Source organism: Malaclemys terrapin, chromosome 10 (assembly GCF_027887155.1).
Source record: "Malaclemys terrapin pileata isolate rMalTer1 chromosome 10, rMalTer1.hap1, whole genome shotgun sequence".
NCBI lineage: Eukaryota > Metazoa > Chordata > Testudines > Emydidae > Malaclemys > Malaclemys terrapin.
Window position 1 is genome coordinate 57,863,199 of NC_071514.1, and position 13,134 is coordinate 57,876,332.

A 13,134-nucleotide genomic window follows, 5' to 3' on the forward strand; every position below is an offset into this window, starting at 1 on the left:
CAGGCCACAGACAGGAGTATTTTGTTCGTGTCAATCCCTACTCCAGCCAAGGCAGGGGTGTCTGTGGTACCATATGTCCTGGGCTTAGCCTAGATAAACTGTACAATTTCATATGAAGGAAAATAAGGCTATTTTTCCCCAATCACATTGTCCAGCTTTTCTGCCACATTCCAAGCGGATCTTCTATCTGATGCCTTGGTGATCCCAATCCAGCTGCTTGAAGCCTTTAGTTCTGGCTCCGTTTGCACAGCATCGGGTTTTTAACTAATGCAAAATAACTCTTTAGTGCCATGACAGTAGTGCCCAGATTGTGTCTTGGTGGATCTAAAAGAGCCATTTGCTCAAGGGCCTGAGCACCCTTAACCACCTCGAAGTGTCGTCCTCCCTGGGCGGAGGAATCCATTCCGTGCACTGAAAATACCTTTGGACTCCGGCCATCTGTTGCTCGTATGGTGGGGGGTAGTTGTTGCTCCACTGGTACTGCCAGTCACCCCCTAGGTTTAATAGAAAGTGTACGATAAAAGATTTTTGTGGAACTCTTATTTGTGCTAGCTGGACAGGTGCTGTGTTGGTGACGAATGGGGATACTGTGGTTCATTTCTCTCCAATTCTTCTGTGCATTTCAGATCCTGGACGTGTCTGGTGGATTTGGAAGGGCTAAACATGCGCCACCTGTGGCGGCCTGGAGTTAAGGCTCTCCTTCGGATAATCGAGGTTGTAGAGGACAATTACCCTGAGACACTGGGGAGGTTACTGATCGTGCGAGCACCACGGGTTTTCCCTGTGCTGTGGACTCTGGTAAATGAAATCCTTACTGTAGGGAGAACTGGGCCAGTGCCACAAGTGCCTAAAACATCCAGGCCTGCAGATGTTCTGCATCATTGGAGGGTTACGGAGGAAAAAGCTCTCAGGCAACCTGTCATTGGACTGAGGAGAGCTAGACACTGCTCATTGGCGGAGCTCTGGAATTAGCCATAGAACTTCCACAGAGCACTATATGTTGTTTTCACATCACTTTTAGCCTCCGCCATGCTGCCAGTGCTGACCAGAGTTTGGGATCTACACTCTGACCTCTCGCATGGCGCTTTGCTGCATTACTACCAACCGACAGGCTAGCTCTTGGGACTCTTTCATACCGATATTCAAGAGTCGCGCCAATAAAAAGCTGTAATTGGCAGAGGTTTGAGTGGCAAAGATAAACTGCTTTTAAATCCCACTCGAGAGAGCACTGGAGAATAAAGTAATGAATGTGACCCTGGCTGGGGCCTGCTGGGTGTATAGGCCACAGAACGGACAAAGCCCAATGCAGTTCTGGAATAGTGTTGAGGATGGGGAGGTGACTTCTAGTTTTATCTAATGGGGGGGATGGCAGGGGAACCCTGTGAGAGAATGGAAATATTTCTGTGTATAAGCTATTCTGGTTCAGGGCCATCAACTTCCCTGTGGACTCCAGTCCATGGTGCTAGGAGTGTTTCTGGAATGTGGTGCAATATCCTCTCCCATTATGGTCCATGCCATAAGAACATCATCTTCTGTCCACCTGTATTTCAGGTTAGTCCCTTCATCAATGAAAACACCAGGCAGAAGTTCCTCATCTACAGCGGCAATAACTACCAGGGTCCTGGAGGGCTTGTAGACTATTTGGACAAAGACGTGATTCCAGATTTCCTTGGAGGAGAATGTATGGTGAGTTTCCCTTACTTTCGTGTAAGGTGAATCTGAGGTACGCTGTCTTCCTGGGGACCTCTCCCTTCCCAACTCCCCTGGTCCTTCCACTCCTTCCCTTGGAGTAGTTACCTTTCTAGACTGGTAGTGCCCAAAGGCCCATACAGGACTGGGGACACATGATGCTGGGTGCTGAGATTATCCTTGCCTCTGAGCTCACCTTTGGAGAGGTGGCATTTTGCCGAGGAAACCTTTATGAGGGAGATGCGTTTAGATATTCTTACCCTTCTACTCTTATGACTCTGTTGACCTTGAATGTTAAGGAAAAACGGAACTTGGTCCTTGGCCATCAAGAGTTCTTCCTCGAGTCAGTGTGGTTCTCCTTGGGGTTATTCGGGTCTCTGTCTTCATCTTGCTTTAAAAAAAGAATACGTGAAAGGATGGGTTGAGCCATAGGCTAGAGATTGGTGATCATGTCCCAATCCCATGACATAGCATCAAAATATGACTCCACTGCTTCAGTTGTCGAAGGGCATCCAGATTAGCCCAGGTCTAAAAATATCTGGCCTAGCTCCTGTAGTGCCTATTGGATTAGGAAGATTATTAAAGGGACACAACCAGACTAAAAAAAATAAACCAACACATCATGTGTATAAGACTCTCAATTTGATTTTTGGGGGGTTTTATGCATAATTCATACATTACAGGTAATGTGCCTTTAGTCTGAGCTTTAAAATATTAGAACGGTTGTTTTCATATTTTTGATATCTGCCGTTGAAGCCACTTTCTTTGAACCTTGTTAACTTCATGTAATAATGTGCAGGCACTTGTGTTCTTATTGTAGGTTGCCCAGAAGCTTCTCAATAAATTATATTAAATTTGAAATAATGAAAAAAAACTTAATTTACTTTTCATCATTTATGCTGCTCACCATGTCACACCCCATTCAGACAATGAAAATACAATGATGAGTTTCACTTATTTTTCGTCAACTTTGCTTTCGGGCTGTGTGGTGCTAGCACCATGGTGCAATGGTTGGATTCCAGACTCTGCTTGGAGCGTTTAAAATTAAGCCAGGGCTTTTCACTGACACATCATGGTAAAACTTCAAATAATATTACATGTTGTAACACTGTCTTTTCCCAATCTAACTGATGGGAGGTGCCCCTCACAAAGAGCAGGGGCCAGATCCTACTTCTGTAAAGCCAAGCTGAGGATCTGATGTTTCATAATAGGTAACTGGGTATATTGGGGATGTCTAGATATTTCCATAAATGTTAGTTTAGTAGAAGTCCCAGTATAGATGTCTGTTTCTCTCTGGTTCTTACAGTGCAATGTCCCTGAGGGTGGACTGGTCCCCAAGTCACTTTATCAAACAGATGAAGAACCGGAGAACTCTGATCACATCCGACTATGGACAGAAACCATCTACCACTCTGCAAATGTTCTTAAAGGGGCTCCCCACGAGGTACAGACCAACCATGTGCTGTTCTGGGGAAGGCAGGGAGGTGATTCCAAGGGACTGAGCTGTAGATTTGTTCTTGGGAAGGCTGGGATAGAGCAGTGAAGGGATCCCAGCATGTAACTGCTGGATGTGTTCCAGCAGCACAGTGCTCGGCAGGGGATGGCTGAGATAACACAGCCAGCATTTGAGGTGTGTGGAAGTTAAGAACAGTAATTTGAGGGTCAGGAAGCAGTTTCTCTAGTCTCTCTCTGGTGTAACTTGTCCCTGCACACAATGTAGCACCTTCCTCCTTTTTCTGGAGAAATAGACTCCATTGGCTTCCCCACCAATATCCTTGTGTCCATTATTTATCATGCCTCTGATCTTGTGAGAGAAGAGAACGTGAGCTGAGAATATTCAGGTGTAATCAAAAAGGACAAAGTTGGGGAGAGGAATCCTTTTGATCGGAGAGTGATGCACCCATTTCTAACCATGGACGATGGCTCATTCTGACTCAGGCTGTTCGATTTCCCTGTGCAACAGCCAGTTGGAACCCCACAATTAGTGGTTCTAAAGCAGTCCACAGTTGAGCCCCAGAAACCTTTGCTTTGGTGCCAATTGTGCTTAAGAGGGGTACCATGGGAACTGGCACGATACTTTGTAAGGTACTGCTGATGCAGGAGAAGGTTGTGGTGAAAGCAGATCCACGGCAGTGAAATCTGCAGGCAGGAACTGGGATCAGCTCATGACCCCCGGGAGAGCTGAGAATTGCAGCAGTAATGGATTCTAAGACTACAAGAACTGGACAGATTTGTGTGTGATGGGAACGTGGGAGGATGTTGGCTCTCACTTGAAGACCAAGCCCATAAAACCTGCTTGTTTTGCTGCTTGTTTAGATCGTTGTGGAAATCCTGGAGGGCGAGTCTGTGATCACATGGGACTTTGACATCCTGAAGGGAGATGTGGTGTTCTGCCTCTTTCACTCCAAGAGAGCGCCCGAGACCAGTAGCAAAGAGGCCACTTCATCAAGTGCTTTGACTGCTGGGGACAACATGCAGCTAATCGATAAGAGCTGGGTTCTGGGGGTGGATTATAGCCGCATGGAGTCTCCGCTGGTGTGCCGGGAAGGAGAGAGCATCCAGGTTGGACGTCCTGCTGCCTCTTGACCTCTAAACAGCCGTAGTGAACAAGTGTAATGTTCAGAACCTGGTAGTGGAGGGTGTATGTGACTGTTGAGCAGGTTGCATAGGGAGTAGTAGTTTTCACTGACGTTTTTCTGCAAAACTTTAACAAATTCCAGAATCCCATGGTTAAAAATACGCCAGACAATGGGGACTGGAAATCCTCCACTGCAAGGGAATAGAGGCTCTTTTCACAGCTCTCTGCATATGAACTAAACTCCCAGACCCACTGAGGAAGTGCATAGCACGGCAGTACCTGACTTAGACTTGTTTCCTTCAGCACAGCCTGACACACAGCATAGAGCATTTCAGAATATCTGGAGTGGCTCAGGACCGTGAGTGCCAGCCTCAGGGCAGACTGTCAAGAAGCAGGACAAAAAACCCCAAACTGATTGTATGTTCTATAATTAGATTTCACCAACAAGTGTGAATGCCTAAATCACTATACCAGTCTTACCATGAAGTGAGACAGTCCCCTTGGGTACTCCTGTCTATCTTGTGAAAGGTCAATATTCAGGTTACTCCCAGTCCCAAAGGACCACTCACTTACCTCAGGTCAACTGTTCTTCAGATCTCAAATCAGACCACACTTGTAGCCAATCCTGTAATAAACTAACTAAAAGCTTATTAACTAGGAAAAAGAAATGTTATTTACAAGGGTAAAACAGGTAAAGATATACACACAAATGAGGTACAGACTTAGGTTCCAAAAAATGATAGTAGCTATTATATGCATGCTTTAGAAGTCCCTTCGCGCTAACCCAAGCTCAACAGCTTGCGGACTCAGGGCTGGCGCAACCCATTAGGCGACCTAGACGGTCATCTAGGGCGCTAACATTTGGGGGGTGGTGACTGTGGCGGCCGGATCTTCGGCCACCCTGGTCGTTGGCGGTATTTCGGGGGCAGGACCTTCTGCCGCCTAAGGCGGCAAAAAAGCTGGCGGGGCTCCTGTGCAGACTCCTTGCGTGTGTTTAGAAATTCTTACCTCTCAGAGTTCAAGCAGCATAGGAATAACAATTTTTCTTTAACCGGCATTTTTATTCCCTTCCCCCAGTGTTCAATCTGTAATGGAATAGGGCTGGAGCAGGGCCCCTCTTCAAGGGCGTGGGGGACACAATCAATGAAGTCTTTTGTCCACAATGGCTTGTTTAATGTCTGTAGACCTTCTTTTGCTAGGGAGGAGATAACAACACCTCTTGTGGTGAACTACTATTTCACACTTGGTAATGCTTCTCCCCTGACTGTGGGGGATTTACAGTCTTAGCAAACACTTGTATAGTTCTAGAGTAAACTTTTACATATTACTATATAACATGGGAGACAGTTATTATAAGTAGGATTAATACATGCAGCATCCTGCAAGCATTCCATAAACTCTAAACACATTCTCATAACTCTAATATCTATTTTAACTATACTGACACACAGGGAAGCCAGACTGGTTTCCAGCTATTTGTTAGTCTTCAGTGAGGCCTGGGACCTTGGCATGAGCTTGACATTGGCAGGCCAAATGCGCACAATGCTCTATTGGAGACTGGTAAGCAATAGGTCATGATCCAAAGCCCACTGAATTCATGGGCTTTGGCTCAGGCCCATAATGTGTTAACATTGGTTTCACTAGAGTTTGAGGTTAGTTGGCCTTTGGTTTTGGCTTTCATTTTTATTTTTGGAAATACAAACTTTTTTTTAAAAAGGGTGTGACTATTTTTTTCAGACACTTGGCAGTCGCTTGATGGTGCTCTTTGTCCATCTCTTACAGGGATCTCATGTGACTCGTTGGCCTGGCTTTTATGTTCTGCAGTGGAAAATGCACAGCTCTTTGCCATGCTCTGGCACCAGCCTCCCTCGAGTAGATGATGTCCTGGTCTCTTTGCAAGTTTCCAGTCACAAGTGTAAACTCATGTACTACTTTGAGGTGCTTGCATCCAAGGATTTCAGGTAGGAGCCATGCTAGGGGCTAGGTTACTGTGTGACTTGCAATAGAGGAACAGTCTAGCAAAGCAGACTGTAACTCTGGAATTCCAGATGTATCTAACCTTTAAAATGTCTGTTGCGCACCACATGGAAAATGGATACAAGTAAATTGGTCTTCTTCCTTAGAGAGACTTCCCTTTGTTAGCACCAGATGCAGCCTTGACACATCCTTAGTCTTGGTGGGAAGTGAAGTTTTCCCTTTGGTAAGGGCCATGACTAGACTATACATCGTCTGGAGGAATTACTCATTGTATATATTGCCTTACCCCAAATGTCTTTAATAGTCGCTGTAGCTTCTTGAAGGGGTGTGGAGTACAGTTACTTGGGAGACCAGTGCTTAGGAGTAACTTCATAGCATGTTCTTTCCAGACCATTGGGCAAAGTAATCAAGTGATATGTCTGGGGTTCGAAGGAGGATATCAGTCACATGACAACAGACTTGTCTGCTGAAAGTCTGACATAGAGGAAACCTGTAGAGTATCTGTACACCCTGATGGTTTAATGGGGAAAAATAACACATTTCTATGGTGCCTCCCAGCAGAGACGCTCTCAATGCTTTACAGACAACTAACCCTCAGAGCAGAAAAAGTGTGGGGGGGGGGGGGGAAGGAGAGAGAGTGGGTGGGTTTTTTGGGTTGTGTTTTTTTAGTTGAAGGCACCAATATGACATGATTTGCTGAGTCAGTGGCAGAGAATAGCAAATAACCCAGAATTCCTAAGTCTAACCATTCAAACTTACTTCCCAGTGCTGTGGTTGTGGGGAAAAACGTGGTAGCAGGGCTGCCTGGGGGGGGGCAATTTGCCCCGGGCCCCGCTGGTGCCCCCACGAGAGTTTTCGGCAGGTCTTCGGCGGCAGGTCCTTCAGTGCCGCCAAACACACCCGGAGCGAGTGAAGAACCCGCTGCCAAATACCTGGGGCTCTTTCTGCTCCGGGTCTTCAGCGGCAGTTCGGCGGCGGATCCTTCACTCGCTCTGAGATCTGCCGCCGAAGTGCCCTGAAGTCAGCAGGCCCCCTGAATCCTCTGGGCGGCACTGCGTGGTAGTGGAAAGTGGCTACAACAGTAATAAATAGAACCTCAGACTGCCACAGTGTCGGGAAATCCGGGTACCACTGCTAGACATCTTAAGTGAGGGAGAAACTATGATCTGATGCTGGCAACCCACAGCAAACAGATCCTTCTCAATTCAGCTTGTGGCAGCTCTTTTGATAGCATCCAGTGTGCCATTAACTGCTCACTTAACTGTTTCTCTGCCCACTCACTGTATATACAGCCCCAGAGAGCTACTATGCCCTACTCCCATGATAACTATTATAGATGAGTCTTCACCTCGGTAGACCACATCCCTGGCTGTGACAATTTAATTCCTCTTTGTGGCACGTAGGTATCTTGAATGTCTTTACATTTGGAGAGACCACAGTGAGGACAGAGTGAAAAATCCCACTTTGCACATCACTGGAAAGAAAGTAATGGAATCTCGGATGCACTCGACTATCAATAAGTAGCTGTATGTGTAACAAAGGTATCCATTTTCTTTCATCCCAGGGGGTCCATGTCAAGCCTGGAATCCTGCAACAGTGGCTTTTCCCAGCTCAGTGCAGCCACGACATCTTCCAACCAATCCCAGAGCAGCTCCCTCATTTCTAGATAGCGTGGCGTAGGCCTCTATTGACCTCTGAAATGTTACGTCCGCGCTTGGAGGCCTCCCTCCAGGGCAGCTCTGTGGACCAACCCAAAGAGGCTGCAGTGTGGCTCACCGTCAAGGCTTTGGGGGCAGTCATTCCTAAGACCACGAGTAGCAGCAGTCTGGGGAACTCTTTGGAATCTATTTTCAGTAAGAGACGTGTGACTTTTCAATCTGCAAACTGGATTCCGTTGAAAGGCCTACTTACCAGTTGTGTTTTAACAGACCTGTGTTTTAGGGTGAATATCACTTTGCATGAATCTGTGTATTACTAAGGTTAAAGGGCTCTTTCCAATCAGTCCTATTTCTACATACGATAGAGGAGACTGATGTGGCCTTATTTGTAATGACCCGTAGAACTAGATTTATTCACATATAGCAAAATTAGTCTAGTTTTTCTGGGCGCCTGCAATACCAATGACACTCAAAATACAGTGGGTGTTTCAGCAGCAGGGACTTGAAGCAAATTGTAAATAAATACCTGAAGACAGGACAGTACGTTTTGACGGGGGGTGGGGAGAAAGAGGAGAAACTTCCAAGGTGACCCAAACCTGAAACCTCTCCCAATCCGATTGGATGTTGCTTGGAAATGCTTCCAATTTTTTAGTTAAAAAAACCCAGTATTTCCTGCAGTGCATAGGCAGAAAGCCTACCTCCAGCAAGCAAGTCCTTTCTTAAAGACACCCACTTGTCTTTATTTCCTCCTCAGGTTTATGAGCAATAAATGAGTATCTCTCTGACCCACCCCATCAGACTGGGTGGGAATCAAATCACATTATAAAGGGCTAAGAAAAGCAATATGTTCTTTCCTTAAAGGCACAAGTTTTATGGCAACATTATAGGAGCTGCTCCTTTAAAAACGGGCTAACTTGGAGAGAACTCTTTTTTTTTTTCTAAAGTATGTGTGCATGTGTATTTAAACACTTAATGAAACATATTTATTCAAATTGTATCATAGCTTATTTTAAATTATTGCTTAATTTATTTATAATTTCAGTGATAACTATTTATTGAACCAGATCACCTTTTTTTAACCGGCTGCACTTTTTTGTTTTAAAAGGGAACGGCAGATCTTCTTGAATCCCACAGACCTTTAGATTTCATTTCTAGTCTCTGTGGCAGCTGGACGTCTTAGCGTTCAGGGCTGTAGCACTCAGGGCAGTGTGCCATCTCTTCTCCCAAAGCTCATGGGAGTGGCACCACTGACTTCAATGTTACTCGCGTGAGTAAGGTTTTGCAAGAGCAGGGACCGAGTTTGTGGATGTTATTGGCAGGGAGGGAGCATTAAGAGCTGTTGAAGATATGTTCTTGTACAATCTCTGCTGATTACGTCAGTGACAGACGTATTGCAAAAGGAGTAAGAACTAGGAAGGTAGAAAAACAGGTGGTCGATACCGAGCTGCTTCTGGGCAGTATTTGTAACTAACAGACACGCAAGAAGTATTCCTCAATAAGAGTTTATCTTCTCTGCCCCACCCATCCTTAACCGTCTCACTACCTTCATTTGCTTGTTTCTAAGCACAGGGCATTGCCAGAATGGGGGGAAAAACTGATAACTGGAGCAATGTACATAAGGAAGTTAGTGTATAAATACGTAGGCTGGATTTTCAAAGGAACCTAGGGAGTTAGGCATCTAGTTCACATTGACTTTTAGTGGCAGTTCCAGAAGATAACAAATTGAGGCCCCCTTGAACATCCTAGCTGTCACTCATAGCATGGAAAAGGAAAGCTCCAGTGACCGTGCGAACACCTGCCTGGTAAAACCCTTACTAAATAAGAACGAACATCAGGGACTCTTCCAAGCATTTGCCAGTGCTTAGTTATCTCCATCAAGTGAACGAGGGTTTTGCCTTTCTCAGGTAGGGGCTGCCATTTTAATGATACCTCTCAAGCAAGTCCCAGTTTAATGCGAAGGGAGAATGGAAAATGGGCTTCACCATGAGAGAGCCCTGGAAATCAAAGTTGGTGAGAGCGAGTGTATGTGTACCCACATACACAAAGTTGCTTTAACCACAACTGACTCGCTTTCTAAAAACAGTTACTCAATTTACTGTATAACTTTTAAACGGTTTTGATTTCCAGCCCTTTCCAACAGCAAAGCCCAAGTCCTATTCTGTGCCATATTTCAAGATGGCTGCTTGTTTCTTGGTTTGACAGTTACGTTTTTTCATATTTACTCTGTCCCTGTAAGAATAGTTCTCTTTCAGCCAGTAAAAAGTACTGAAGGTGGAATTCTCAGCTTAGAATTTATTGCGTGCCTGCACATTCTGAACTGAGATGAGGAACAAGAGCCTTAAGTGGAAGGGGTAAAGGCCAGGGGATGGCTCACTCCTGCTGTCTTTCTAGGGCTTCTTACAATGGCCAGTGTTCTTTCACATGATCCTGAAACATCAATCTCCTGTGCACCGAGTACCATGTGTGAGGTTGCACTGTAATTCCAGACATGTAAAAAAAAAAAAAAAAACAAATAGGACAAAGTAAAACTCCTCTGAAACTTGACTCTTTTTTTCTAAGCTACATTAGCTCATAAGGCCTAATGCTCACTTCTTCAGAGCATGCTCTAGTGCCTGGAGTACAAGGTGATTGGTGTCCCGGGTTCCATTCACAGCTCCCCATTGATTCCTTGTGATCCAGAGCAAATTCTTTAGGCTAGAACAGGGACACTCAGACTGAGCTCCCGAGCCGCAAGTGGCTCTTTAACATGTCTCCTGTGGCTCTTTGCAGCACATGATATTAAAATACCATGTGATTTAATTATGAACCAATCAGGATGCTTTTACTATGTTGTTAACCAATTGTAGTTGATAAAATAATAGTACTTGGGTCAGTCATTTTGTGTGTGTGTGTGGGGGGTGTATATAATACATTAAAATTTCCCCTGCCTAGGGTGACCAGATGTCCCGATTTTATAGGGACAGTCCCGATTTTTGGGTCTTTTTCTTATATAGGCTCCTATTACCCCTCCCCACCCCCGTCCCGATTTTTCACATTTGCTGTCTGGTCACCCTACCCCTGCCAGACTGTTTAAAGAGGAATATATAGCACTACAGTAAATGAAACAATGAATTCACACTCTGGCGGCTCTCTTGGGTAATGTTAATAATTAATTTGGCTCCTGGATCACGGGGCTAGGACTTTCAAAAGTCTGATAATAGACCCATGTAATTTTTAGAAGTGCTGAGCACTTGTCACTTCAGCTGAAGTTAATGGAGCTCTGGCTGTGCCACACTTCTGGAAAATCAGGCCCAGCTGTCTAATTGGGCACCCAGAATGAAATCACTTCTGTAAATTTGGGCTTTAATCTCTTTGTTTCAGTTACTCCATCTGTAAAATGCACATAATACCTACCTCACAGGTTCATTGCAAGGTTGACATTTGTAAAGGCTTCTGAGATCTTGAGAGGAAAGGCAAAGTGTTACATGACCATCTCTATAGTTTAAAAATCACATGGCCATATTTACATCTTGACTCGTGTGTGTCTGCAAATATACACAGTCTGGTACATAGCAAATTGGGGTATAAAACAGATGTAGAAAAGGTGATTTGCATTGAACTCTGGATGCCAGACTACATTTCTAGTGTCATGCAGGGGCAAAAGCCAGAATGTTCCAGTTGAGTTCAAGGCTTGTGGTTAAAGATTTAAATGGTGTTTATTTTAAAGGAGCTTTTTTTTTATTGTCCTGCATGGACCACAACCTTAGTTTTGCAGAAGGGCTGAGAGAGACTTGAGTCCAAGTGGTCTTGATCTGACTGAAGCAGCATTGCTAGATTTTTTTTTTTTTTTTTCTTCCCAGCAGCCCGTCCACTGAGAGAACCAAAATGAGTTTTCTGGAGCATAAAAATCATACTAATAAAGCACTACTGTATTTTTTCTCTGTTAGGGATAGACTGTAAATTCCTTTTGATATGGATCCTTTCTCTATATTGTTTTCCTATTGTGGAAAATGTGTGGAAACAATCTTCAGTTGGATGACTTATCTAGTGAAGTGCTGAGCTATGGTGATGATTCAGTGTTAGAGGATTAGGATACTATTTCAGACATTGTTTGAATAGTCTTTGTTTTGCATTTACAATCCCAGAGCCCAGGGTTGGACTTCAGTAGCACGTTGCTCCTTAAAAGGTGGCAGTTGCACTCCCCTTGCCTACAGTCTTGCAAACAAGTAAGGCTCTGATGCCCTACTCCAAAGGTCATTTTAAAAACTAGTGGGTGGGAAAAGGGTCAGAATCTGCAGGTCCTACCTACTGAACTTGGGTGCTAAGCTGTCATGCGTTTAACATATCTGCCAAGGCCAGTTGTATCAGCAAAGCCAGTGACCTTCTTTTGAAATGCATTTCACTTCCTCACCCTCCTCATGCTAATGGTCGTGCAATTCTACTGTGATGAGACTCTTCTTTACAGGTTAAGGCTGAAAGCCTATTTGAAGGGCATTTGTCAGTGCCTCCTGCCTGGTGTTGGTTTTCTATGCTCCCAGCACCGACTTGAGAAAATTCCTCTAACTAGCCATAAAGGATGTTCATTGTCAGCATTGACCAGGAATCAATTTTAATGGCACTGTAACACTTCCACGCTATCTCTGTATAAAGACTAAATAAATGGGCATTATTTTTTTTAGGGAAATGTACTATTTTCCTCACTCAACCTGCTCCTGTCGTAACTTTTATACAAGGGTCTTGATTCTTGTCAGCAAAAAAAAAAAAAAAAAAAAAATCTTGTTCTGAGAATTCAGAGCATGCTACTGGAATAAACAGGGTGCTTTGTGACATGTTACTGAGCAACAAATGTGAAGCTACAGATGCTGTACTTATGGCAGTTGGAAGTTGAAGTTACCAGCTGTAATTTTCTGCTCTCCATATTTCTGTAACTTAAAAATAAAACGAATAAACCAATAAATTGTTTTTTTAGATGACTAAATATTGGAGTTGTGGTATCTGTCAGGTAGTCTAAGGAATTTATATATAGTGTATCTATTGCTGCGGTTATCTAAATGCACCAAGGAGTAAAGATGAATCTTACCTCATTTCACAAACCTGTCTCATGGGCTGTGGTAACAGTTCAGTTAAAATTAATATTTTTTTCTGTAGTGGCAGAGGATGATACAAGATCCCACAGCAGCACTTCCAGCTCTATAAAGATTCTCAGTGGGTAAAATGGGAAGGAGCCCCAGTTAAAAACCTGTCTGTGATAGA

General features: G+C 44.3%; 1 protein-coding gene across 1 annotated transcript in view; it reads left to right on the top strand.

Moving 5' to 3' along the window:
- SEC14L5 (SEC14 like lipid binding 5) overlaps positions 1-13,057 on the top strand; it is a 55,205-nt gene extending 42,148 nt beyond the window's left edge. Inside the window, exons 11-16 of the mRNA XM_054042302.1 lie at positions 627-798; positions 1,552-1,686; positions 2,996-3,133; positions 4,006-4,251; positions 6,050-6,228; positions 7,809-13,057. Coding sequence (XP_053898277.1) covers positions 627-798; positions 1,552-1,686; positions 2,996-3,133; positions 4,006-4,251; positions 6,050-6,228; positions 7,809-7,914 — 976 coding nt within the window. The 3' untranslated portion in view covers positions 7,915-13,057. The remainder of the gene's footprint in view (positions 1-626; positions 799-1,551; positions 1,687-2,995; positions 3,134-4,005; positions 4,252-6,049; positions 6,229-7,808) is intronic.
- The last annotated feature ends 77 nt before the right edge of the window (positions 13,058-13,134 follow it).